Raw genomic sequence first — 24802 nt, 5'->3', positions numbered from 1 at the left:
GCCGATGACAGGTGAGTTTGGTTTTCCTAACGTAATTTGATATATCTTTAGTGAGACCCTGTGGTCCTCTCCCCCTACAACAGACACACCCTAAATGTGGATTGTGAATAACTATAGGTGTTCATTTTTAGCAGATGTGTGTGTATATTTATGCCCAGGTATTTACCGACTGTGGTCACATTTTCAAGACCACACGTTATGGCCAACAGCTCTTTACTCACGCTGGATGAAAGAAGGAGTTAGGCTTCCTGAGTACAAGTCTCTCTGTGTTGGGTTATTGGTGCCCCACCCATTGAAGCCTGCAGTAATTCAGAGTTGAAGAAATATTACTAAACTACTCTGGGTGGGTGAGAAATGAGGGAACTGTGCTGAAAGGAATGCATGTAGGCTGCTCCTCGACTGAAGGAGGGAGGATTTCTCTCTCTCTCTCCTGTGTTGAGAGACTCCAGACAAGCCCCTACAACATGCGGGCTAGCTGGAGCCCCTCTGTGGAGGGGTACAGCCCACAGACTCCAGCAACAGTGAGCCAGTTCTGCTCAGCCTGTAGAAGTGAGATCCCTGGCTGAAGTGATGAGTAAACACCAAGAAGAAATTTGTGAGACCAAAACTTTCCTCAGGGAATCTCAGCAATACTTGGAAAGTGAAGTAATTGTACGTCAGGAGTGACTGCCATGTTATGGATGGGTGACATGGAATGACAGTTACATTAAGCAACTGTAATGTTACCGCACTCTAACTGCGGGGTGGATGGGGGTGGACTTAGTTGGTCTAGATCCACTGATTAACTCATGAAGACCCCTCCCCCAGGGGTCCTAAAGTTCTTTAAAGTATCGGGAGGTTCATCTAGAATGAGGTACGGTTTGTTTTACAAAGTGCCATTTTAAGAGTCTTTAGATAATTTTTCTTGGTAGAGTCCAAGAATAAAGGCACTAAAATTCAAATGCCTACTCTAATTCAAAAAATTGATGTTTCTGTGTCTGTCCAGGTAAGGATGACCTTCTTTGTCCCATACTTCTCAATATTATTAAAAAACAAAATGTATGCATTAGGTTGTTTACTATTTACTGATGCTCAAATTGTTCTTTGAAACTTTACATGGAAAACTTTGGTCAACCCACTTCCTAAATATAAGATCAAAGAGCTATAGGGATATATTTTAATGTCTCCTGAGAACTGTTGGAACCTTGGGTTTCTGCAAGCCTACTCTCAAGAAATCACCTACTAATTGTAGCCTTCTAGTTCCAGAGAGCCCAGTTTTGAAACAGAAGTACTCACGTCCCTGCACTCCATGGTCCCAGAACTCCCACGTCAGCGGCCAGTTTGGGGTCTTCTCTAGTTAGTAGGGAGCTGACAGCGCCACTGGCTCCCTCTGCCGTACCTACCTTTTAGCAGTAAAGGTAAGAGCAAACACCCAGAAACTGTGCTTAGATGGAACTCTGATTATGATGGAGCTGAATGGCGGAACCTTGTCCTCAAACACTTCTCTGTACACTAGCAGATTTAGATGGAATAAAGGAAAGACTGAATAGGGTAGTTCCATCTCCATGTCATTCAGGGGTTTTCCTTCCAAACCTTAACCTTGTTGCTCTAAGTACAAAGGTGGAAGAGACCCAAGAAGCTTACAAAATCACACAGCCTCATTCTTTGAAACCAAATAAGCCTGATTTTGAGTGGCAGGCTAATTGTGTACTAGCTAAGTGAATCTCAGAAACAATATTACCACCCAACTCACAGGGCTATGCAGATTAAATAAAATCATGCTTTTAAACTACACAAAGATACTTGATGAACTAGAATTAATAGTATAGTATATTATTATTATATTCCATGTCACAAAAGCAAAAAAGAACATACAAGCAATTTGATCCAGAAAAAAAAACTTGCCTATGATACAGAGGATTCAGAGGATTTAAGTTAAACTTAAACTCTTAAGTTTAACCTAAACTTAAGAGTTTAGGTTAAAAAATATTTGCTTATAGATGTGTTAGAGATTAAACTGGAATTACTCAGATTAACTTTTTATTATGGTACTAACATGCTGGGGAGTATTGATATCCTCTCCATGTAGTTTGACAATGTGACCTTTGCTGACCAGATGGAGATTATGTGGAAGACAAAATGTAGTGAAAGTGAGCGCTGACACCGACCCATTCCAGGTGCCCAGGTAGGTAGGACTAGAACCCCTTAAACAGTGACTTAAGTCAGATGGAAGTTTATTTTCATCTCGCTTAGGAGAGGGGTAGAGACCGTTTGCCCAGTGTTGACATGGGCACCCAGGGTTATCGTGGGCCCGTCATCCTTCCAGCTCTCTGGTCCTCCATCCCCGTGGTCCGAGCCTTATTTTCACTATCTAAGGTGGCTGCATTCTAAACAACAGGGTTTTGTTAAATCTAGTAAAATGAAAAGAAGCAACAAGAAAAGCACGTGAAATTCTTTTAAAAAAAGGTGGGGGGTGGTGGTGTGGAGAAAGAACCGAAGGAAGGAAAGAGGGGGAAAATGAAGGCTGCAGAATGAAAGTGACTAGTTTACTCTGGAAAAAAGAAATATCACAGGAAACAAAAAGCAATAAATACAACAAATGCTGGAAATCTTCAATACGTGAAGAGGATATGGAGACCATGAACCAAGAGATAAATATATCAAATATAATTAAATAGAAAGATATGTTTTGTAACTAAAGATACTCTACACATACAACCAAGAGTAAAGCTCTGTTCAAAAGAAAGTCACTCCCTTCATCACTTACAAGGCCCAAGAAAGACCAAGTACAACAGAAGTTTGTATTCAACTCAAGAAGATATGAAAAGGCCAACAAAGTTAAAATGGGGAAAGCAAAAACAAAACACAACAACAGAAAGTAACAAAAAGAGAGCGAAGCCATCAGCTTGGTAAGTAAATCTGCAATGCTACTCTGATAGGATTTTTCCTTCCCAGCCGCCAAAATGTCTCCTTAGGAGCAATCATTAAGGGACAAGAGCTGGAATTGTGTCTTACTCGTCTCTGCAACATCACAGTCTAGGACCACAAATACTTTGCTTATTAAATAATTGTGTAAATGAGTCCTGAATGTCCAGGTTATGAAGAAAGACCTTCTCTGGCTTCTCAGATGAATCTTCGCCACACAGATGAGGTTTGGGGCCACTGGGAAGGCACAGGGCAGAGTTGGTGGACCACAGTGTCCACTGAGGTGTCTTCAGCAGAGAAGTGTCTGGTGACAACCTATTGATGAACCCCACTTACACCTGTGTGCCTTCCTCTTTGCCATCTCCATGTCAACCAGCGCCCCGTCCGGGCTGTGCTTGCCCGGGCCTCCCTCTCAGGCAGGTCTTCTTAACCAGTCCAGGGGCCAAGAACACGGATGGAAAAACATCCATTGTTATTCTCACCAACCTGTAACTAAACGTTCGCATTTCCCAACGCTGGATCATAGGCCCCAAATCACCCTGGTAGCAGCAGTCCCTGAAAGTGTCCCCAGGAGGAACCACAGATATTTTATACCACATCTTAGTCTGGGGAGAGAGCTCAAAACTTCATTCACGTTCATCACCACTTCAGAATTGTGGTAGTTATGAGGTAGATGCTAAATTGCTAAATCTTGCTATTTGTGTCATTAAAGATTTAATATAAATAAACTTGATATAAAGATTTTTACAATTATATCAACTATGAACATATTTTGATAGTTGCATTGCAGTAGAATTGATTTCTTTGACATTTCTGTGTATTTTATTTCATAAATTTGAAAACGTCTATAAACTTCACTAGACGCCAAAAGTGCCCGTGACACAGAACAGTTAGGAACCTCTGCACGAGGCCTAGCTGTTCAGGGTGAATAACATTTCTCCATAGGAAGGAAACTAAGGGTGAAAGTTGTGTGACTCTGAGCTTTTGAGAAAAATCTAGTTAATTTAGGAGAGATGATTTATCACATGACCGTTGGACTTAAGGAGAGAGGCATGTACTGTGTTTACTAGAAAACACGAGGAAGGCCTAGGAACGTCATTCAGAGGTTGCTGCTCAGTGTGACCAAAAGTGAGGGTTCTAGAGTCGGAACTGCCAGGGTTCAAATCTCAGTGCACCACTCACTTCTTGTGTGACCTGCGGTGACCTCTCCCAGACTCGGTTTTTCTAATTGGTAAGGGCAGAGTGACGGTGGCCTTTGTGTCGAGGGCTGTCGTGAGGTCTGAGCGAGATCATTCCTGTAACGTGTTTCTCTCACCCCCTGACACAAGGTAGATGCTCCTCATTGTTAGGATTGCAGCCAGTTGAATCTGTTTCCAATGACTTCCTCCTTGCATCCTTTCTCTTATTTTTTCCCAGTAACGAGACGGCTCCCTCACACAGTCAGACAGAGGAGCTTCCTAAGTCTAGCTTCGGTCTTTCCTTCTCCCCTCCCTCCCATCAAAACCCCTCTCAGATAAGGCTCTCCTATTACTCATGTCTTGGTGTGTTTTTCAGTTTTTTGGTTACCTCTTTCAGGGATGAAAATTTCTTTATTGTGTGAGAAGCCTTTTCTTCCAGGAAAAGTCCATTTCAGTGTCCAGGAGCAAATAAAACTTTCTCTTCCCACAAGGAGTATCTGCCTTCTTGCTTCTCTACATCCCACTTGTCCAGTTCAAGTCCCGTCTCATCCAAAAAGTTTCCCCCACCTCTCCTGTCTTCACTGGCAGCAGCAGGAGGAGGTGGCCTTCTGACAGCACTGAACTCTTAACATATAAACCTGCCATCCCTTCTGGATATTCAGCCAAGAATGGCTTCTCTCTCTCTCTCTCTTCTGCTTTCCTAGGGCAGGACAACTGTTCTTATGAACAGGGTGTGCTCGCTTTCCTTTTATAGTCCTGGAGATCCCCAACTAGCAAGGTAAAGAAAGAGCCGTGGTAAACATTTTCGTAAAAGCAATTCTTTCCTGAAACCTCCTGGTTTCCATGTCTGTGCTATGAGTTCCCAGGGGTAAGATGAGCTAAACTTGGCTTGAAAAGGAACGAGGAATGTTTTTGTTAAATTCTTTAAGGGTCTCCAGAGAGGCCAGAAGGTAGTTGAATAGTCGTCTTAAGGATTCTTGGGAAGGATCTTTCCTTTCCCAAGATTGATGCTGCCTGCGCCCACACATGTGGCAGTAGGAGAACCCTGGACTGAGCCGTGGGAGTTGGGGGCGGGGAGGGTCTAGCCCTGGCTCTTGCAGTAACCAGATGTGTGACCTTGAACACCTCATCCCCATTCTGGCCTTCCGTTTCATCGACCATAGCCTGAATTACTTAAATTTGATATTCTTACACTCTAGGAAAGAGAGTTGGATCATTCTTTGTGGATACATTCCAAACTGTATTATATTTTTCAAGGAACAGAGCTCATATTTATAATTTTCTGGCCACCTCACAAATTCTTTAGCGTTCTTTTCCTCAGTGAAGATGGAACTGGCTTCACACTTCAGGGCTTGCTGTGGTGATCACCCCCTTGCCATGCTTTAGTGTCTTTGATTTAAGAAATTGTTTTTAACTCTGTACTCATTAGGCAAAATTTCTAAGAGCTTTGTTGTCAATCTGCTTTTTTCTTTTGCTTCAGTCAAGGAAATAATTTGACTGTACAAAGTCACATCTTTACCTTCTTGCACATGACAATGTGCATAGCTCTCTGCATATTGAGCACATGTAGAGGACAGAAAAGAAACACCTGAACACCGGTGTCACCTTGTTGGGCTTACCGCCAGCTTTCAGAGACGCTGTCGACTGGGCGGGCGGCCGCTCCGCTCCCTGAATCGGCCGCTGAGATGAACAAGGCATGGCGTCGTAGGTTCATCTTTCACTTTGCGTGTGTGAACAGTAAGCCTGTTCTAAGGGTTAACCTTAGCTTTTGTGACAGGCATGAATAGGTCGTCCCTCAGCTTTCAACTCTTGGCTCTCAGGTACTAAAGAGCATTGATGGCTTTACCACAGAAGACTTATAGGAAGAGATGTCAAGTAATTAAGTCTCCTTAGGATGGAAAGTAGAAGTTCGTGGGGCATGTGAGCATGCGTTAGCACTTCTCACAGCTCATCTGGTCCTGGGACTCAGCATTTACTCACTGTTCACTCACGGAACCATCACACAGTAATGAGGAAAAGGATGGGGGCTGGAAATTACAAAACTGCTTTGTTGAATGATTATATATGTATGATTTTTTATTTCACTTGGTAACTCCACAACATTTTCATTCAACAATTAAAATCACAAGCAGACACAAAAGCTAGAAATATTACAGATAGTGAGTGAAAAATTGATGCATTTTAGGCCGAAAAGCCAAAAGAAGTTAGGCTGTTGCATCTAAAAAGCTCCTATTTAAAATAGCCATCTGTGGTTTAGTATTTCTAATGGAAAAGGTAAAAACAGTAACAACAAATGATATCATTTTATCATTTTTTAGTCAAAAAGTTTCTTGACATGTTGCTTCTAGTTCCTGTTGGAGAAGCGGCAGCAGCTACTGCCACCACCGAATAGGCCACCACCGAATAGGCCACTGCCCATGTAGGAATCGGCGCTGGAGGCTGTTTTTACCACCGTGCCCAGGAATGAAGGTAAAGGAGGTAAAAATAGACGTGGGGTAAGAATGAGAATGAACCTGAAAAAAGAACTGGTGTTTGAAGAAGATGGGCAAGATTACGCTCAAGTAACCAAAATGCTGGGAAATGGCTGCTTGGAAGCAGTGTGTTTTGATGGTATAAGGAGGTTGTGTCAGATCATCAGGAAACAGAGAAAAAAAGGTTGGGATAAATACGTCAGATATAACATAGGTTCGTTTACGATACTAATGGGACAATAGAGCTGATGTCATTGTAAAATGCAACGCAGATGACATGATGCAAGAAGTCTGAAGGCATGTGGCAAGCTTCCGGGGTGCGCTAAAATCAACGAAACAGACGTGTGGTCCCGCAGATGACGATGGAATCCTGTTTGGGAGATGTTGATGAAGACATGGATGACATCTAAACTGACCTCAACATTTTACATTCCAACTTCTCCGAGGATTGTTCAACAATTTGGATTTTGGCTGTGGTCTTTGAAAGAAGATTAAAATGATCATTAGTTGCAGTGCAGTTTGTTAAGGCAGAATGATTTGTTTCTAAGGTATTTCTCTGAAAACTGGTAGTGCTGAATGACATGACATGTAAAGCCAGTTTGTTCTTTTGGCGTAATGGAGCTTATGGGTAAAAGAGCTCATCTGCTATTTTCCAAAAGAGGGAAAGCATTACCTTTCCTACTTTGACCATTTGCAGTAAGTAAATGGATGTTTTGGATAAATCACTGCCCTCTACCCGAGGGTTATGAGTGAGCCCTAGTTTTGACTGGCCTATTGACTGTACAGGGACTTTCTGTGTATTTCAGCTACCTAGGTGTGCCCTTGAGGTTTTGAAAAAATTTAAGGGAGGCAAAAATCTGCATCTGCAGTCAGGAATCATTAGGTCTGGTTTTCATATTTAAGTAGCACGTGACTATTTTATACTAATTGTGGTATCACATAAATTTTTTTAAAGATTTTATTTATTTATCTTTAGAGGGGAAGGGAAGGAGAGAAGGAGAGAAGGATCAATGTATGGTTGCCTCTCGTGAGTCCCCTGCTGGGAACTGGCCTGCAATCCAGGCATGTGCCCTGACTGGGAATCGAACCGTGATCCTTTGGTTTGTAGGCTCGCGCTCAATCCACTGAGCTACACCAGCCAGGGCACATACATTCTTTTCATGATCTTATTTTGCCACTATAAACACCAACAGATTTTCCCAAGATGCAGATTTTAGAACCTGGGTTTGAATAGCAATTTTCAATTCGTAAAGCCAGTAGTTGCAGAAACTGAACACCAGGTGGCACCCAGTTACCATAATATTGGAAATACTGATATAGTCAATTCTTTTTTAAAACTTACTGTGCATGAGAAATTTCTCAACCAAGAAGATTGTTTTGATTATATACATGTGTGTATAATATTTTTATAGAACAAAAAAGACCATGTTGTGTCATTTTATTTTAGGAGTCATACACATGTAAGCTATAATTTTGAATGCTGTATAAATGAAAATTTAATTTCATACAAAAATTAAAGCTAACTTTCTTGATTTTATAATGCAATATAAAAAGGAAGAAGTGCCTTCCAAAGCATGTTGGGTTTAGGGTAATACTTTAATTAGTTTTTATTTTTCCTCTGAAAGCATTCTGATTGAACGGTAGGGTAAATCTGCTGGATGATGAATGGAAAAACAAATAGATTTCTACAATGCATCTTCCTGGGAGATTAACTACCTATGAAAAATAAACTTTGCTACCAAAAATAAAGAGTGAACTATATTTAGAGGGAGAAACACCATACAGGTGTCACTTAAACAGCCTTATAAATATGTGGCTCTAGAATTATTTAAGAAGAAAAGGACAAGTCGACTCTATAGCTGTGCATGCTCACAAGAACAAAGACAGACTGAGAAATAAATACCGCACCACCCAGGTGCATGCTGGCTGGGGAACAGGCATGGGAAGATGGTCAGTACTTTTATGATCTCAAAGATGCTTTGGTTTGGACGTTTCTAAAACCCGGAGCTCATCTTCTGACTGGAGACGGATCTACCATTTCCTTTTACACTCCTGCTACCAAACTTCACTGCCTTGTTGTCCCACCTTGTTATTAAGAACATACTACCATAGCACTGCTGAGGGGTATCAGGGAGTAATTTACACAAAGGGTAATGAAAAGGGAAGATTGTGAGGTTTCTAAATACGTAAGCCAAGCTTTTCCTTTACCTGACACATTACACACAGATATTAGTCTACTCTTTTGATTCCGAGTGGTTGAGTTTTCCCGCATATTATTTCACCAGCTCTTTACAACCACCTCCTCCATAACTATCATGGGTATTATCTTCATCCTCTCCAAGGGTCACAGAGGTGACAAAGCCAAGGCTGGATCAGATCTTCTGGTTCAGAAACTCCAAATTCCAAAATTAGAAACACCAAAGGAGGTGACTAGAAAGAGGGACAAGATCTCCATAAGTCTGTGGCGTCGCTGAATCTCATGGGTACCCCTCTCCCACCTTGTATGTCACTGAGGAGTGGAAATGTGATGGGTTATGCCTCCCCAAATACCTCCATTTTAAAAGAGAATCAAGTTTTAAGCCAAAGGAATAATGGCTATGATGGGACCTAGGCACCAGTGACAAAGGCATCTTGCCCTTAAATCGTACCAACAAGGGCGAAAGCTGGTGGGAATGAAAAAGTGGCTGACAGCCACATTCGTGAGGTGTTGTGTCGACTTCCAGAGATTCGATGCTTCACAAGCATGAAGACAAGAGAAGGACTTAAAGAGAAGCCTAACTGGCCCAAGTCAGAATAACTGTGAGGTGGGAGCAGTATCACCCTCAGACCCAGAGAACCTGAGCCCCTCCCCAGAGCCCCACACACTTTCAAAGGTCCTCTACCTGTACCCTTCCCATTGAGGGTGAGAAGTGTATTAAGCCAAAGGGACATATCCATTCTGAGCCCAGGCTTTCCCATCTCGACTTGCTCCAGGCACCCAGAACCCCTTTGTTCCTTGTACAAATGGCTTCCAGGGTCTCTGTGGCTTCTTTCCCAGGTTCATCCTCCTAATGATGAGCTCCATCACCTATGGACACAGCCCTAGGCCTGAGGGTGGCCATGGGGCAGTATGGGGAAAGAGGGTTTGGACACAACTTGGCCATGCATACTGAGTTGTCCATGTGCATGCACGTAAGGCTCCTCACAGTGGGCTCAGGACCAGGAATGAGGAGAGAAGGATCGAAGAAAACACTGGGAGACTGTGTTGTATTCTTGCTCCAACTCCACAAATGCTAGGAGTGAACTGAAGCCTAAAAACAATCCTAGAGATGGGTTACACCAGAGTCTGATGACTAGCTGAGGTTGTCCAGAAAGACCCTCACCCTACAACACATGTGCCACAGTCTAGATGCCTACCCAGGCTTCCCTCTGGGACCTCCTTAGTCCAGGCTGTCTATGCCCTGACATTTTTCTTGGTTTAATCCCTAGTTCTTTTTGCCCATTGCATACTATGAACATATATAGGTTTCACCAGTGCCTACTCTTTGCATAAATTACATGTTCAGTGAATGTCTAAAACTAGTCACCTCAGTTTTAGAAAATCTGAGCTCCTTGAACACAACATTCCCATAGTTGTCCATTTACTCTGCCCTCTGAGGCAAACCAAGAGTTCTTGGTTGACAGCGTCTATCTAAGCTCACTGGTCAATGTCCCAAAGGTCCTGTTTAAATGTTGAAAGGTCCACGGGGTTATTTTAGCCTGATGCAGTCCACCTCTTCAGTGGCAGGCACCCCCACAGTTTTGAGATCAAGGTCCGCACTGGACTTGCTCCCATTATAAGAAGACTTCCAGTGGAGTAGTATGATCCTCTTGAAGTACTTGATGGTGTTGTTCTTGACGGTCACAAAGCACAGGGTGTTGATCATGCTGTTGCTCATAGCAATGCACTCCACAATGTAGAAGGCTGTGAGGTAGTGCCTCTCCTTCACGAACACAGTGGGGAAGAAGTCGCGCACGATGGTGAAGCCATAGAAGGGCGCCCAGCACAGCACGTAGGCCATGAGGATGCACATGAGCACCAGGACTGTCTTCCGGCGGCAGCGCAGCCGCTTCCGGATCTGCTCCGTCTGGAAACCGGGCACGGCCTTGAACCAGAGTTCCTGCGAGATCCGGGCGTAGCACAGGGCCATGGTGACCACGGGGCCCACGAACTCGATGGCGAAGATGAAGAGGAAGTAGGACTTGTAGTAGATCTGTTGGTCTACTGGCCAGATCTGGCCGCAGAAGATCTTCTCCTGGTTCTTGACGATGAGGAGAACCGTTTCAGTTGTGAAGTAGGCTGAAGGGATGGCGATGAGGACAGACACTACCCACACCAAGGCAATCAAGCCAGTGGCTGTTTGGTACTTCATCCGGGGTCTCAGGGGGTGGACGATGACCAGATATCTAGGACAGGAACACAAACGGGTCAAGCACTGTGACAAGGAAGTGCTGGATGATGATATTTTTGCAGTTGAATGGTGTGTGTGTGGAGGAAAAACACAATGGTATATGGGCCTTTGAGGAAGGCAGACTTGAATTCGAATCCCAGTTCCACCCCGTACTAGCTGTTGCAACCTCAAACGAGTTTCGTTTAATCTCTCTGAATCTCAGTTTTCTTATCTGCAAAAGGTTTTGTTTTTAAGGGACTGAAAATACTAATGTATACACAATTCCTGGCATGTACTCAATAAATGGCATATGATTGATAAATGGTAACTATTATTATTAAATGCAGCAATAATGCCTCCCCTCAGTTTCTAGCCTAGCATTATTCACAGCTTCTTCCTGTTTTCAGAACCATTCATCCTAAGTACCCCAAAGTTTAGAGCTAAAAGGGATGGATAATTCCATACATAGACTCGTTGGGAGAACTTGCCCTTTTTAGCGGGAGCAGTGGGCAAAATTTTCATGCCACATTTACAAAAACATTGCTCTGCATGCAAAGAGGGAGGAAAAGTATGCAATGATTTATTTTTCTTTCCATGTAGAAAAATACCTTTCCAGGCCAGTGAGAGATGAATGACTTTCTTGGTGTCATATATCACAGGACCCTTGATAGAAAATGTTTAGCCCTATCTCACATGGTTGATGTGAACATTGATTGAGAATATATATAAATGTATTCTTTTAACCACAAAGCACCAGGTAGTAAAAGAGACTGATTTTGTTATAAAGAAAAAAGAAAAGAAAAAAAAAGTACTGCTGTTACCACAGTGGTCCAGAAGCACAGACAGAGTGCTTTATGGGGACATGAGTCATGTGTGCGGAATGAAAGCCCCCTTCCCAGGGAGAATGCACATACTTATGCAGGGAGCTTTGATTTCCTGGAAGACTTTCTGGTTGGCAGCGGGTAGAGGTTGAAGAAGGAAAAAGATAGGAAGAGAAGTGGGAGGGAATGACTAGTCAACGCTGGAAATAAATACATTCTCACGTGCCCAGAGCTTATTCCAGGTAGAGCCCAGAGCATATGTAACAGAGATATGAGGAAAACCAAACCAGTTCTGCTTTCTTTGAAACCAGTCCCTTTGAGGTGGCCATCTTTCTTGGGATTTTTGGTAGGAAGAGGAGGTTCATTCTTACTTTTTCCCTTCTGATTATACTCTTGCCGTGTCTGTACCTTTCTCTGACCCGCGACCCAAGCAGCTGGCTTCATGGTGTGCCATTTGGAGACGTAACTGGAGTGAGAGTCCTGCTGTCTTACATCTCTCAGAGGACAGATGAAGCTGGCGAGGCCGGGTCCACCAGCCACAACCCTTGGCACTCCTGCCAGTCTCTGAGCGCAGAAGGATGGAATGGCAGAGTCTGCAGGAGGCTGGCCGGGCTTCTGTCGGTGCACACGTATGTATGAGCCCTTCATAAACGCCATGGTGTTCCTGCTACAACGAGGGCGCCAAACTTGCTCTGACTCATGGCGAAAACTAAGCATTTAGTGTTTTGGCTCTCACTGGCTTTCTCCCTCTCTGTCTACCCCACCATGTTCTGTTCATTGCTTTGTCAAAGAGGATTACCATATTCACACTTGTTTAGTAGATGAATTTTCACTATATCCTTCTATTCCTTCTTTGCACAATTGTAACTTCCTTTATGAAAATCTTTGTAATGTTTCAAAGTCGAAGTGTTTTCTTTTGATGAGCAAACGAAGAAAATGCTGATCTAGGAGTCCAAGAATCTAATCCCAGTTTTGCCTCCTTGTCATGTGAATTGGAGCCATTTTTCTTAGCCCTGGGGTCTCAGTTTCCTCATCTGTAACATGGGAATATCACTGCCTCCCCAACCTTACAGAGATACTGTGAGGCTCCAATCAGACACTGCATGTAAACAACAATAGGCTATTAATACACAAGACATTGTTAGCATCCTAAAACCTATTTTTCAGAGCTGTTCTGTGTACATAGCAATTTCCTTTCACCTGTTTTTTTTGGCAAATACTGCATTTGAAAGTTTTCTACTTTCTATTTTATTGGACCTATTTTATTGATTCTATTTATTTTCACACCAAAACAAACCTTCAGTGTAATCTGTGACTACCCATCAGATAGTTATTTCATTCTGGCTTTCTCTGACATCACCTTAAGTCCATCCCCGGGCTTAGCACCAGGAACTGTACAAGAGGCCTCTCAAATACATGTGCCAATAAACAAACGGCAGAAATTGTTTTAAGGATTGCCATCAGCCTTGGCTATGCTAGGATCAAAACTCAGAACTGTGGTATTAATACTTTTTCCATGTTTGTAAAGCAACTCACAATTTGAAGAACATTTTCAAATCCACTTTCTGATTAGATTGGGTAAGAAAGCAAAGACACCCATTTTACTGATGAGCAGACTGAGGTCTGGAGAGGCTAAATAGCCTGCTGAAAGCCACATAGCTGGAAATTGGAAGAACCATGACGCAGACCCATCCACACCTTGCTCCAAATACAGTGGGCTCTCAAATATTCCAGTTGTCCCCTCCCTTTCCAACCAGAGCAAGCAAAACCCCTTCCTCCATCCTCCTCCTGGCATCCTAACAGTCATTCTCTTTTTTCTCCATCACAGTTGGTTTCTACCTATTGATGTTCCAAGAAGGAGTCAGGCAACTGGCAGCTACTATTCTCTGCTTATGAGTATGCCCTTGGCTTGCCCCGTGTGTCCACCACTACAATGGCTCAGGTCCAGATCCACTTAGGGAAACATTTCCCATAGAACAAAGAATGAAGGCTAGTAGGAAAAGAAATGTCCAGGCTGTAATTGTGTGATGATAGTGGGCTGGGTGATTAAACAAAGAGCATCAGGCTCCTGCTCTGTCTCCAGGACCCAGCCCCACGTAAAACCATGGGTGTAGAGGTGGCAGCAGCTACTAGGCTGGTCTTGGGATGGGCAGGGACTGCATAACTTGCACCTGGGACAACCGGCTGCAACCAGCCCGCTCACGGGGAGCATTGTTCTACTTAGGCCTGAGTGTGAGTGCTCATGCCTCACTCAGAGGACTGCTGCCTATGGACAGGCAAATCCTCTGGATTTGGAATAAAAGAAGGGAGGGAGGGCCCCCCAAAGCCCCATGTGCTCTGGGATATGAGGGATATGCCTCAAGGACAGTGCAGGTGTCTCAGAATCAAAGAAGAAACCCCGGTGTGGAGGACCAGGGTTCTCTGATGATCTTTTTAAGTTTCCTGCTGCCACCAGGTCTGACTCCCCGTACCTGGGTGTTGAGATCTGGATCATGACCCTATCCTTTCTGATCTCTACTTTCCACAGGTCCCTTGCCTCTTCCCACATACCTCTGCAAGGAACCTCATACCTCAAGCATTCCCACTTCTAGGCTATTGCAAACACTGTTCCTCTTGGAAAATCTTTCCTCTACTTTGCTGATCACCACATGCTGAAAGCCAGTTAAAAGCCCCCCTCCTCCACGAAGCTTCCTTTGACTACTCAGGTGCATGATGATCTCACCCTTTTCTAAGTTTCATTTAAAATTTATTCTTTACTTTACCCTTTAACTGTGTCATACATGTTAGCTCACTTCCCCCCTCCCCTGCCCCCCCACTCTAGGTGCTAAGCTCTGGAGAGCAGGTATCATGTCTTACTTCTTTAATAAGCTTTTGCTGTCTGCGAATTCTGGGCACCTAGGATTTTCGTGAAACTTCACTCTCAGCAGTGCCCAGCACCATGCAAATAGAAATGTAGCCAGCCCTGGTGACAATTTCCAAACGATTATAACCTTTTTTGGAAAACAAGGCATAAATGTGTTTACCCTGCATGAGACTGGGAGACAGCCTGGAGCTCAATAATGAAAGGCTGCAATAGTGGGCGAAAGGGTTTGAGGCGTGTGTTATAAACAATGGAGGTATTGAAGGTCTTTACAGCCAGAGAGGGGAGACAGACAAGACAGAAGATTAATTCGGCTACAGGCTTGCTTTCCCTCAGGCCACAGGGCCTTTGTCTCTGTTCCTAGAACCCATCAGGTTTGTTCCTGTCTCGGGCCTTTGCACTTAAAATACCCTTTAACTGGAATGCATTTTCCTGATCTTCACAAGGCTGGCTTTTTTTTTTCTCTTCCATCATTCAGAAGTGGGTTCCAATGTCTTTTCCTCAGAGACACTTGTCCTGCCTGACTCCACACCTAGTAGCTCCCACCTTCAGTCTCAGTGTTTTTGTGTTTGTTCTTGTTTGTTTGTTTTTGTTCAGAGTACTCTCACCCTGTGACATTACCTTTCTTGCTTGTTTACCTGACTGTTAGCTCTCTCCGTCCAGTGGATGTAAGCTCCACCAGAGCAAGGAGTTTCTCTTACTCACCATCATATCCTTAATGCTGGGAATAGTATCTGTCATGTGTAGCCGCTCCATGAAAATGCATTGTTTGAATGAATGAATGAATGAATGAATGTTTGGGTGGATGACGAGGGAATTATGGTGGGCAGAGAGCAAAGCCAAGAAACACAGAAGGCCAAGAGGAGACTATGATAGGCCAGCCCTGAGTGAACAAGGGGGAGAGAGTGGTGAGTATTGGCAGGACCTGGCAATGGAATGAATGCTGGAGAAAGGGGGCGTGGCCGGGGCAGAGGAGACTTGCTGGTTTAGATGCCTGGGAGGACCACGAAACTGACAACAGAAACAGACGTTCAGGCAGGTGGGAGAGTGGTAGTTCTGTTCAGCCCTGTCTTGACAGCTGGGTTTCTTAGAAACCTTGTATTATTGTTTTTAAATCACATCATTAAAGAAATCACTTCAGTGAAAAGCAAAGAGGTCAGCCAATCAGAAATATTCATTTGTTTATCTGTTTTGGTTTTTTTTGTTGTTGTTATTCCTTTAAGGGTTAATTCAAGAATTATAATATCTACTGTTTATTTAGTGTTTACTCTTTTTTAAAAGGACTTTTAAAAATAATTAATTAATTTATTTTTAGAGAAAAGAAGAGAGGAAGAGAGGGAAACATCAATATGTGGTTTCCTCTCCTGTGCTCCCTGCTGGAAACCCGACCTGCAACCTAGGCATGTGCCCTGACTGGGAATCGAACCAGCAACCCTTTGGTTAGTAGGCCAGCACTCAATCCACTGAGCTGCACCAGCCAGGGCAGTGTTTACTCTGTTTTAAACACCGTTCAAACAATTGAACGGTGTTTAAAACAATAATTTATTATTATTATTGTTTTTATTTATTTATTTAATCTATTATTTAATTTAATCTTCAAAGCAACTTAATACACTAGGTTTTCTTTTTTTTTAAAGATTTTTAAAAATTTATTTATTTCTAGAGAGAGGAAAAGGGAGGGAGCAGAGAGGAAGAGAAACACCAATGTGTGGTTGCCTCTCATGCACTCCCAACTGGGGACGTGGCCCACAAGCCAGGAATGTGCCCTGATTGAGAATCAAACCAGTGACCCTTTGGTTCCTAGGCTGGCACTCAATCTACACTGAGCCACACCAGCCAGGGCACATCAGGCTTTCTTATTATTCCATTTTTATATATGAGAAAACTGAGGGAGAGTAAGGGCAAATAACTAATATAAAGCCCTATAGCTAATAGGTGGTACAGCAGATTTTTAAACCAAAGCAAAATAACTGCTGACATTATTTTCCTACAGAAATTTTCCTTTAAAAAGTATTTTTATAACCATAGGTATACTGTTATATCAAGATAAAAATTAGTTCCTCAAAACTAAACAAATCAAACCTGATGGAACCCTGAACAACACACAAGACCAGACAATAAGACCCTAGAGCACAAAATTAAAATTAGATGGTAAGAACACACAAAAAGGAAAACAATTTGAAGCAAAGCTCACAGACACCAATAAAGGAACTTAATGCACTGGAACAGCTGGTTAGCTGGCCAAGGCCATGGGCTGGCTCTGTGCCGGCAACAGTGCTCCCCTCCGACGCCAGGTGCGAGAGAGCATTCATAACCCCACCCTGAACAACAGCAGTCTCCACGATGCATCGCAGGTTCCCCAACTGGTCTTTCTTATTGCATTGAAGTTGCACCATATGCACTTGCACTGCAGGAGAAATGCCTGCAGTGTTTCAGACAAGCCGAGTTACCAAACTCAGGATAAGGGCTTGCAGGAATTCAGTAGACTGGCACAGATCTCACCCCTTACATTCAAAATAACCCAATACCCATTAACTTATCCTTGGTTCCCTCCCCCTGAAGCCATCTCCCTGCTACAGTGTTACACCTTTGAACAAGAGGGAGCTCACAGGATAGAATGGATCTCACCCAGAGACCAGGGTCCCACCTCACAGCAGGCGCCTACCTGCTCCACTGTGAGTGGCTGAGAACACCCCTTGTGAAAAAATGTCTTGCTAGAACGAAACTTCAGGTAATGACTCTGTATGCTTTGTCCTACTGACGTGCTAAGAAAGATGGTGGCAGCTTCTGCCGTCAGAAAAGGTCAATGATGAGGTCCTGGAGCTCTCCTTTGACAGCTATGAAGGGGACTTAAAGGGCAGATACCCAGCTTGACTGTCCCCCTCCTGCCCCTTCTGCCAGCCCACTCCTCATGGTCCATGCCTAGATGGACAGAATGCTGTGGCTCTCTGTGACTCACATGGAGGACCCTGGCCAAGAAGAAGGGGCCCTCTGCAGGGATGACACCTCTAAGCACCTTCTACGGGTGACAGACCAAGGGCTGTCTAGCTGCTAACTTGCTGACATCATCCTTCCCTGGAGAAAGGAGGCCAAGGCTCCACCCCAGCGTGGTTTTAAAGGTTCCCTTTCCCAAGCCCCTTCCCTCAGGAGTGGTGCTTTCCAGGTTACTGTGTTGCTGACTGTCCTGCCTGTGGCTCCCCAAAACAGCCTCTATTTACTCTGCGTCCCCCAGCTCATTGTCCTGGGGCGTCCTGAGTGTGAGGGGCAGGCTGAACTCTGCCAGAGCCTTGAGGCCATGGAACAGGGAGAACATCTGTGCCTCAGGCTTTCTGGGTTGAGGGAGAGAGGCTAGCTGTTCAGATCCAAGTACAGGGAGGCCTGATTTTACCCTCAAGGTGACTGTCTCTACCTTGTACACAACAAGGTGCTTTGCGATGCGAACCCAACTCTGGGCTGGCACAGATTGTCCCCAGGGAACTGAAAATCACCCTGGCCATTAGCACGGGTGATTATATCCAATGAAAAGATGAAACATAACATCAGAAATACTTGCAAAGGCTGCTCTTAATGATTTTATTTACCATCCCCAGAAACAGGTCTTCTATACTGCCACTTGCAAGTATTTGTAAAAGGGCAAACTGACGAACGCAATGACTAAAAAGAGTAAGCATATGTTCCCTTTTTGTTTTGTTCTTTTCAAAATAACTCCCTTAATCTTATTTTAACAATCAGCTGGTGGGGGTGGGGTGGTACGGGATCGTGTTTTCGTAGAGGAAGCCTTGATAAGATAGAAATCTTCATTAAGACATCCTAGTTGACTCAAGAGGTACCTGCCTAACTTAACCTTGTCTCTCCATACCTCTTACCAGTCTATCTCCAGACCTTGAACAGATACAACATCTAGGAGCAGGTCCTTAGCTGAGGATCCAGAGCCTTCCCACTGCCCAACTCAAGGGGATGCTGCTACGGCCTGCCTGCCCACAGCTGGAAATTTAGAACTCTTCTCACTGTTCAGTACATGGGCTAACTTTTGATACTACACTTGATCTTAGCCCGAAGTCCAACAAGTGATGGGGCCAACTTTTGAGCCCTTATACATCCACATCCATGGCGAATACAGGTGTCTCTTATCAATCAGAAACAAAATGAACAATTTCAACGTCCCTTCCTTTATTGTCCCCACTGCCCCCTCACTCACCTGTCGATGGCGATAGCCAGCAGGGCATTGGTGGAAACGTAGAGAGAGACAGTACGCAGGTAGTTGACCGAGGCACACAGGACATGGCCATGCTCCCAAGAGAGCTGGCGCACCACATAGTAGTCCATCTCAAAGGGGCAGCAGACAATGGCCACCAGGAAATCAGAGATGGCCAGGTTGGCGATGAGGAGGTTGGTGAGGTTGCGCAGCTTCTTGTAGCGGGCCAGGGCAATGATGAAGATGAAGTTGCCAATTCCACAGACCAGCATGATGCCCACCAGTGCCATACCAATGACAATCTTGGCAGCAAAGAAAGTCTGAGAATTGGTCACATCCTCATCTTCATCCAAGGGCATATCATAGTCACCATAGCTGAAGTTGAATGGGAAGGAAGCAGCCTGGGTTCTGTGGAGGTCAAGCACAGAAAGGGAGCTGGTGGCATTCTCACCCATGACTCCCATGGTGATCTCCATTTGGCCAGGCGATGCCTTGAGCAACACTGCTGGGTTTTCCTCTAGGACGAGGTCTAGGAAGCAGATTTCTCCTCTCTTTGCCGACACTCTGCTGTTCCTTAATGAGTCAGAGCGTCCCTGCCAGCATCCTTGGGGTACAGTACCTGAGCTCCATCCTAAGCCTTTAAAAGACATACAAATAGTTGGCTACATATGTGAGTGAACCCGGACAAATTAAAAACCATCCTGTAACCTAAGCAGACCCATTAGCCACCTGCTCAGAGTGAACAGTGGGTAATGGAGTGGAAATAAAGAAACCAGTGAAAGAAAAGAAATGATTAACAAACCACATACCCACTCACTCAGGGAAAGGTGAATTGCTACAGAGACAATCAGGCACTGCCTCCGTTCATGACCCTTCCACTGAAGACTCTGAAATGTTGCCCTTTCTTCTGAGACCAAAGTGGGGAGTGTGGGGAGGATGAAGAAAAGGAAAGTGACTTGCTCCAAACCCCATTCCCTCTCCTGACAGCCTAAACCTTGTCCTTGTGGAATGGTCCCATTCTATTGCTTAAAGGAAATGATTCTGAACACTGTCGAAGAGGGAGGGATTGGAGACAACCCCGTCTGCTCTCCATGAGCTGGTCTCCCTCCTCCTGGCAAAACACCCCTCTAAAATTACAGAGCCTGCCTAGCTCCACCTTCCGCTCTCCTCACTGGGCTTTCTGTTCCCACACGCAAGTCTGCAGTGACCCTAGAAGGAAGGCACAGCATTTACCAAGGCTTGACCCTGGGCAGAGGCTTCAGGGTGAAAGTCACAGCCTAATCACAGAATGGCTTAGAAAGGGGACCCTGGAGTGGAACCCTTTCCTTGGCTTGTTGTAAGTACTCAGGTAAATTGCTTAAACACTCGGAGTTTCAACATCCCCCAGGCAGGAGATCGATAATGTCTGTCAGCACAGAGTTCCCAGGGGAGGTAGGATGTTACACCCTAGACTGTAAGGAATTCAAGCCTTCTCAGTCAGCTGCAAAAATGGGGGGAAATCTTGACTCAGATGACTCTACCACACCACAAAATAGGGCGGGGGGGCGGTGAGAAGTGAAAAGGGGAGGAGGTAGTCCTCTGCCCCGCTGGGGACAAAGAACAAGGGGAAGTCCCCCTGTGCCCTGCTCTCTTCCCCTAGCCCCAGTTCCTCACAGGGTCTGAAAGCATCAGTCCAGGTTGCTGGAATGTAAGAGGAGGGCTGGGGTCTGGAGAGCACTGGAAATGTCCAGAAAACAACGCACAAATAAGTATGGAAAATCCGGGGTTCCTGGAAAAGGGGGTCAAGACGCCTGGGACGCCCAGGGAAGCCTGCCGCCCAATTCCTCAAAGGCAAGACATCTGGGGTTTGTCTTTGGGACGCCAAGGTTAAAGTCCCTCTGGTCGCCAATGAAGTTCAGCCTATACTTATCTCTCTCCCCAGCTCCTCTCCTCCACTTTTCCCGGATTTTTTTTCCCTTACTCTGAACCTTCAGTTGGATCCCTCGAGCCTCACCCTTTGCCCCTGTCAGGTATCAGGAGCAGAACCAAGAGCTGAAAGGTCAGGAGACCAGGAGACCAGGCTTGCAGCCCAGACAGGTGCGGCTGCAATCCCGGTGGGGCTGTGCATACTCCTTGCAGACCCCTCTGTTACCCCGAAGTCTCAAAGTCAGGTTTTTAAAACAAAAAGTAATAAAAACTTCTTGGGGGGCAGGGGTGTTAGGAGATTTTAGGGTGTGGGAAGAAACTGTTCTGCAATCTTTCCTCCTTAATTCTCATCTCTCACAGAACCCCAGTCCCACCCGGTGCCCTCTGGGGACCCTGCCTGCGAGCGTGGACTCCCTGGCCAGACCTTTCCCTTCCGCACCTGGAAGCCTGTCTTTGCAGCTCCTGCTGAGAAATCCTCCCTCACTCCCAACCTTGCCCTCCGAGCTCTGGAGGCTACACGCAAGAGCAGAGGAGTGGGTAGAGCGGCTTCCCTGAAGAAAAGAGCTCGAGTACCAGTCTCTTGGAAAGCTCCCTCCCCACGCCAAAGCCCCTGCACCTCGAGGGCCCCGATGCGGCGCGGAGTCCTTGGCACATCTCCCGGAGGGCGCTCATACCTGCCGCATCCCGGCGCCCAGCGGACCAGTCCGGGTTTCTTTATTCCGAGCCCGAGGACAAAAGCCGCTTCTGCCAGAAACCCGCAGGAAGAGGACAGGTCCCTTTTTCCTTCCTCCTCTTCTCGGGGCTGTTTCCCGGCTCTGGCGGGAGCTGCGCCCCGCACAGCAGCGGCAGATCCAAGGAAGGGCGGACCCGCTAGGCCACCCCAGTCCCGTGCCCGCCTCGCACTCGCCGTCTCCTCCCGCGGTGGCCAAGGGACACCCAGGGCACGCGCTGCTGGCTCCGGAAGGCGTGCTCGGGCTCCGGGCTCGACGCCGGGGTACCTAGGAGTCTTCGCACGCGACTGGGGACCCTGGTGCGGTCCCCGGGCAGCTCCCGAGTGGGACACGCTGGGGGGAGCCGGGCCAGGAGGGCTGCGCGCGTTCCCGGGACTCAGTCTCCCGAACCGCCGCCTCGGGCAGGAACGAGGGCCCCCGAGCTCGGAGCAGGGCTTGGCGCGGATTCTGCGCGCCCGAGGTGCCCATCCGGCAGGGCTGTGCTTGCCCCAGGGCCCGGGACCTCTCGGCTGGCTCACCTGGTGCGCCTCCGCCGGAGCGGGTGGGTATGGCCCGCTTCGCCGGTGAGGTTTCAAAGAACCGGGAGGAGCCTCCGCTCCTGCCCGTAACCCCGCCCTTGCAGGACTCGCCGGGACCCACCCAAACCTCGCTGCTTTGGGCGAGCCCGACTGGACACCGGGCTCAGCTTCATTTCAGCCACTGGTACATTGGTGTAAGAGAAGCTTACGGAGAGCTGCGGTGCCCGGAGCAGCGAAGTGGGGGAAGTGGGCAGCGCGCCTGCCGGAAGGAGGGAGGATGCCCCCACCCGCCCGGGTGTCTGTGCAAGAAAAGGCTGCGATGACCGGAGCTAACTCGCAGGGCGCAGCTCTCCCTCCCAAGGCGGACTTCTCACGAAGTCAGACACGGACTTACTCTGTGATCCAACAGTTCCACTTCGAAGAAAACCGAACGCGGAGACTGAGATACTTTACACCGGTGTTCGCAGCAACGTTACTCAAAATCGCAGTAAGATGAAAAGAAGCCAAATACCCATCAACGGATGAATGGAATTTTTAAAACGTGGTGTATACGTACACCAAGGTATTTCTCATCCTTATAAAAGAAGGAGGTATAACAAGTGTTGGTGAGAACACGGAGAAAATGAAAACCTTGTGCTCTGGTGGTGGGGAGGTAGAATAACACAGCCACCGTGAAAGGCAGTGTGACACTCCCTCAAAAACTTAAAAATATAGAATTACCACATGATCCAGAAACTTCACTGACGCATATACACCAAAATAATTGACAGCAGTGTCTCAAAGAGATATCTGTACACTTATGTCTAAACAGCATTATTCATAATAGCCAAAAGGTGGAAGCAACCCAGATGTCCATCGATAGATAAATGGATAAACAAAATGGAGCATATATATGCAGTGGAACATTATTCAGGCTTGAAGAAGAAATTCTGACATGTGCTGTGTAATACAGAGGACCCTTGAGGACCTTCCGTTCAGTGAATTCAGTCAGTCCCATGAAGACGATGCCGTATGAGGGGCCTAGAGTAGTCAAACTCAGAGACAGAGCTAGAATGCCAGTTGGCAGGCAGGGGCTGGAGGGAGAAGGGAAGGGGGAGTCACTGTTTCGTGGGCACCTTGTTTAAATTTTGCAGGAGGAAAAGAGTTCTGGAGATGGATGGGGGTGACGACTGCACAACTATGTGAAGGTACTTAACTGGCTGAACAATACTCTTAAAAGTGGTTAACACTGTAGATATTATGTGTATCGGTACCTGCTATAATGTGAGTGAATGTTTTCATTCATTGAAAACATCATGTGAAGTGAAACGAGCCAGACACAAAAGGACAAATATGTGATTGCACGAATATGACGTATGCAGAGTCAGAAAGGAGGAGGATGTGCACCAGGAGAGGAGACCTGGGGAATTTGTGTCTAATGTGCACAGAGTTTCTGTTCTGGATGATGAAAAGGTTCTGGAAATGGAGAGTGGTGATGGTTGCGCGACACTGTGAACGCACCGATGTCATTATATGGTGCGCTTGAAATGAGCTAGAACAGCTCAGACCCCTTAGGAAGGCATCCAAGGCCAATCCCAGGTTGGCCTCCAATTATCCACAATGGAATGGGGGCTGCCCGGGCTCTGAACATTGAGTCTGCTTTGCCACTACCTTTAGGTAAGGTAGGTAAGGTAGTCACACTTTAGTGTGACTTTAGGCAAGTCATATAACATCTCTAGGGCACACTTTCTAATGTATAAAATGAATGACTTGACTTGCACTGAGTCACTGCCATGTTCTAACACTTTGTGTAGTATCTTCCCCGGGTCCATATCCTTCCCTGAACACCTCGTCCTGCCATTTGCACAAGACTTCTGTCATTTGCAAAAAATGCCACAGCCCTTTCACATCTCTGAGTCTCATGTGCGCTAAGACAAGGAACGGGATAGAGGTTAAGAGCATAGCATACGGAGTCAGCTGCCTCCTTTCTAGCTAGTTCTGCGACAGGAGCTGCATAACCTTGGGCGGTATGGTAACCACAGCCTAGCTTTCCCACTTCTAAATTCCAGATGACAGTAGCTCCTACTGTATAAAGTTGCTATGAGGATTAAACAAGGTAAGACAGGTAAAATGCTTGGCACAATGCCTGGTGCTTAGTGGGTACCTGATACATACCAGCTGTTACTATCACTCTGTGATTCTTTCCATATCTTGCTTCATAAAATATTAAGCAACCTTTGAGATCTTGTTCACGGTGTCATTTCTTCCAGAAAATATTCTTTGGTTCCCTAATGCTTTTCACACCGTTCCTTACCATTTGGGGCCTCAATTTAAATGCATTTTTGTGTACCAATTTCCTTTCCATCTTGCCCTGTTGCCTGAGGAAGAGCTATGTTTCATTTATTTTTGAATTCTCTTCTGTAATATTTCTCAAAGTCACCCAGTGGTAAGAATTATCTGAGGTGCTCATTAAATGTACTGATTCCTTGGTCCCACCCCAAACCTAGAGAAATAGGCCTAGTCACCTGGGTGTTTAACTAGCACCCCAGGCACTTTTTACTATTAAATTGGTTTAGGGATCTAGGGACTGAGAAGAGAGACTGGCACAAGAAGAACAAATGCTGATTTGTCATTTCACATAGCAAATGTCTTCTTGACTCTGTATATCTCCACTCAAAAATCAAAAACAAAGCATAGACTGTATTAGTTACCTGTTGCTGTATAACAAATGACCCCCAAACTCAGCACCTTACAAAAACAAACATGAAGTATCTCATAGAGTCTCTGTGTGTCAGGTGGCTCCAGGTGGCTCCAGGTGGCTCCAGGTGGCT

General features: G+C 45.7%; 1 protein-coding gene and 1 pseudogene across 2 annotated transcripts; one reads left to right on the top strand and one right to left on the bottom strand.

Moving 5' to 3' along the window:
• The first annotated feature begins 464 nt into the window (after positions 1-464).
• On the top strand, positions 465-7176 carry LOC118988346 (eukaryotic translation initiation factor 1A-like; annotated as a pseudogene).
• A 1148-nt stretch (positions 7177-8324) lies between these two features.
• PROKR1 (prokineticin receptor 1) lies at positions 8325-21829 on the bottom strand. Of its 2 annotated transcripts, XR_005066778.1 has the most exons (4): positions 21418-21829; positions 18842-19475; positions 9436-10978; positions 8325-9398 (listed from the first exon to the last, which is right to left on the bottom strand). XR_005066778.1 is itself a non-coding variant. In XM_037048084.1 (3 exons), the coding sequence occupies exons 2-3, from the start codon at positions 19312-19314 to the stop codon at positions 10282-10284; spliced, it is 1170 nt and encodes a 389-aa protein (XP_036903979.1). In that variant the 5' UTR covers positions 19315-19475; positions 21418-21829; the 3' UTR covers positions 8325-10281. The 2 variants fall into 2 exon arrangements, 1 of the variants encoding a protein (XP_036903979.1); XM_037048084.1 differs by having other exon boundaries at positions 8325-10978.
• Positions 21830-24802: the final 2973 nt, after the last annotated feature.

The sequence above is a fragment of the Sturnira hondurensis genome, unplaced genomic scaffold (assembly GCF_014824575.4).
Source record: "Sturnira hondurensis isolate 20B ecotype Veracruz unplaced genomic scaffold, ASM1482457v3 Scaffold0006413, whole genome shotgun sequence".
Lineage (NCBI taxonomy): Eukaryota > Metazoa > Chordata > Mammalia > Chiroptera > Phyllostomidae > Sturnira > Sturnira hondurensis.
Note: the sequence above shows the minus strand (reverse complement) of the source record. Positions and strands in the feature narration are given on the sequence as shown.

Coding starts and splice junctions, on each gene's coding strand:
- PROKR1 (XM_037048084.1), bottom strand. CDS start 19,314: ATGGAGATCACCATGGGAGTCATGGGTGAGAATGCCACCAGCTCCCTT. Junction 10,979..18,841: donor CTGGCTATCGCCATCGACAG/GTGAGTGAGGGG, acceptor TTCCTGTCCTAG/ATATCTGGTCATCGTCCACC.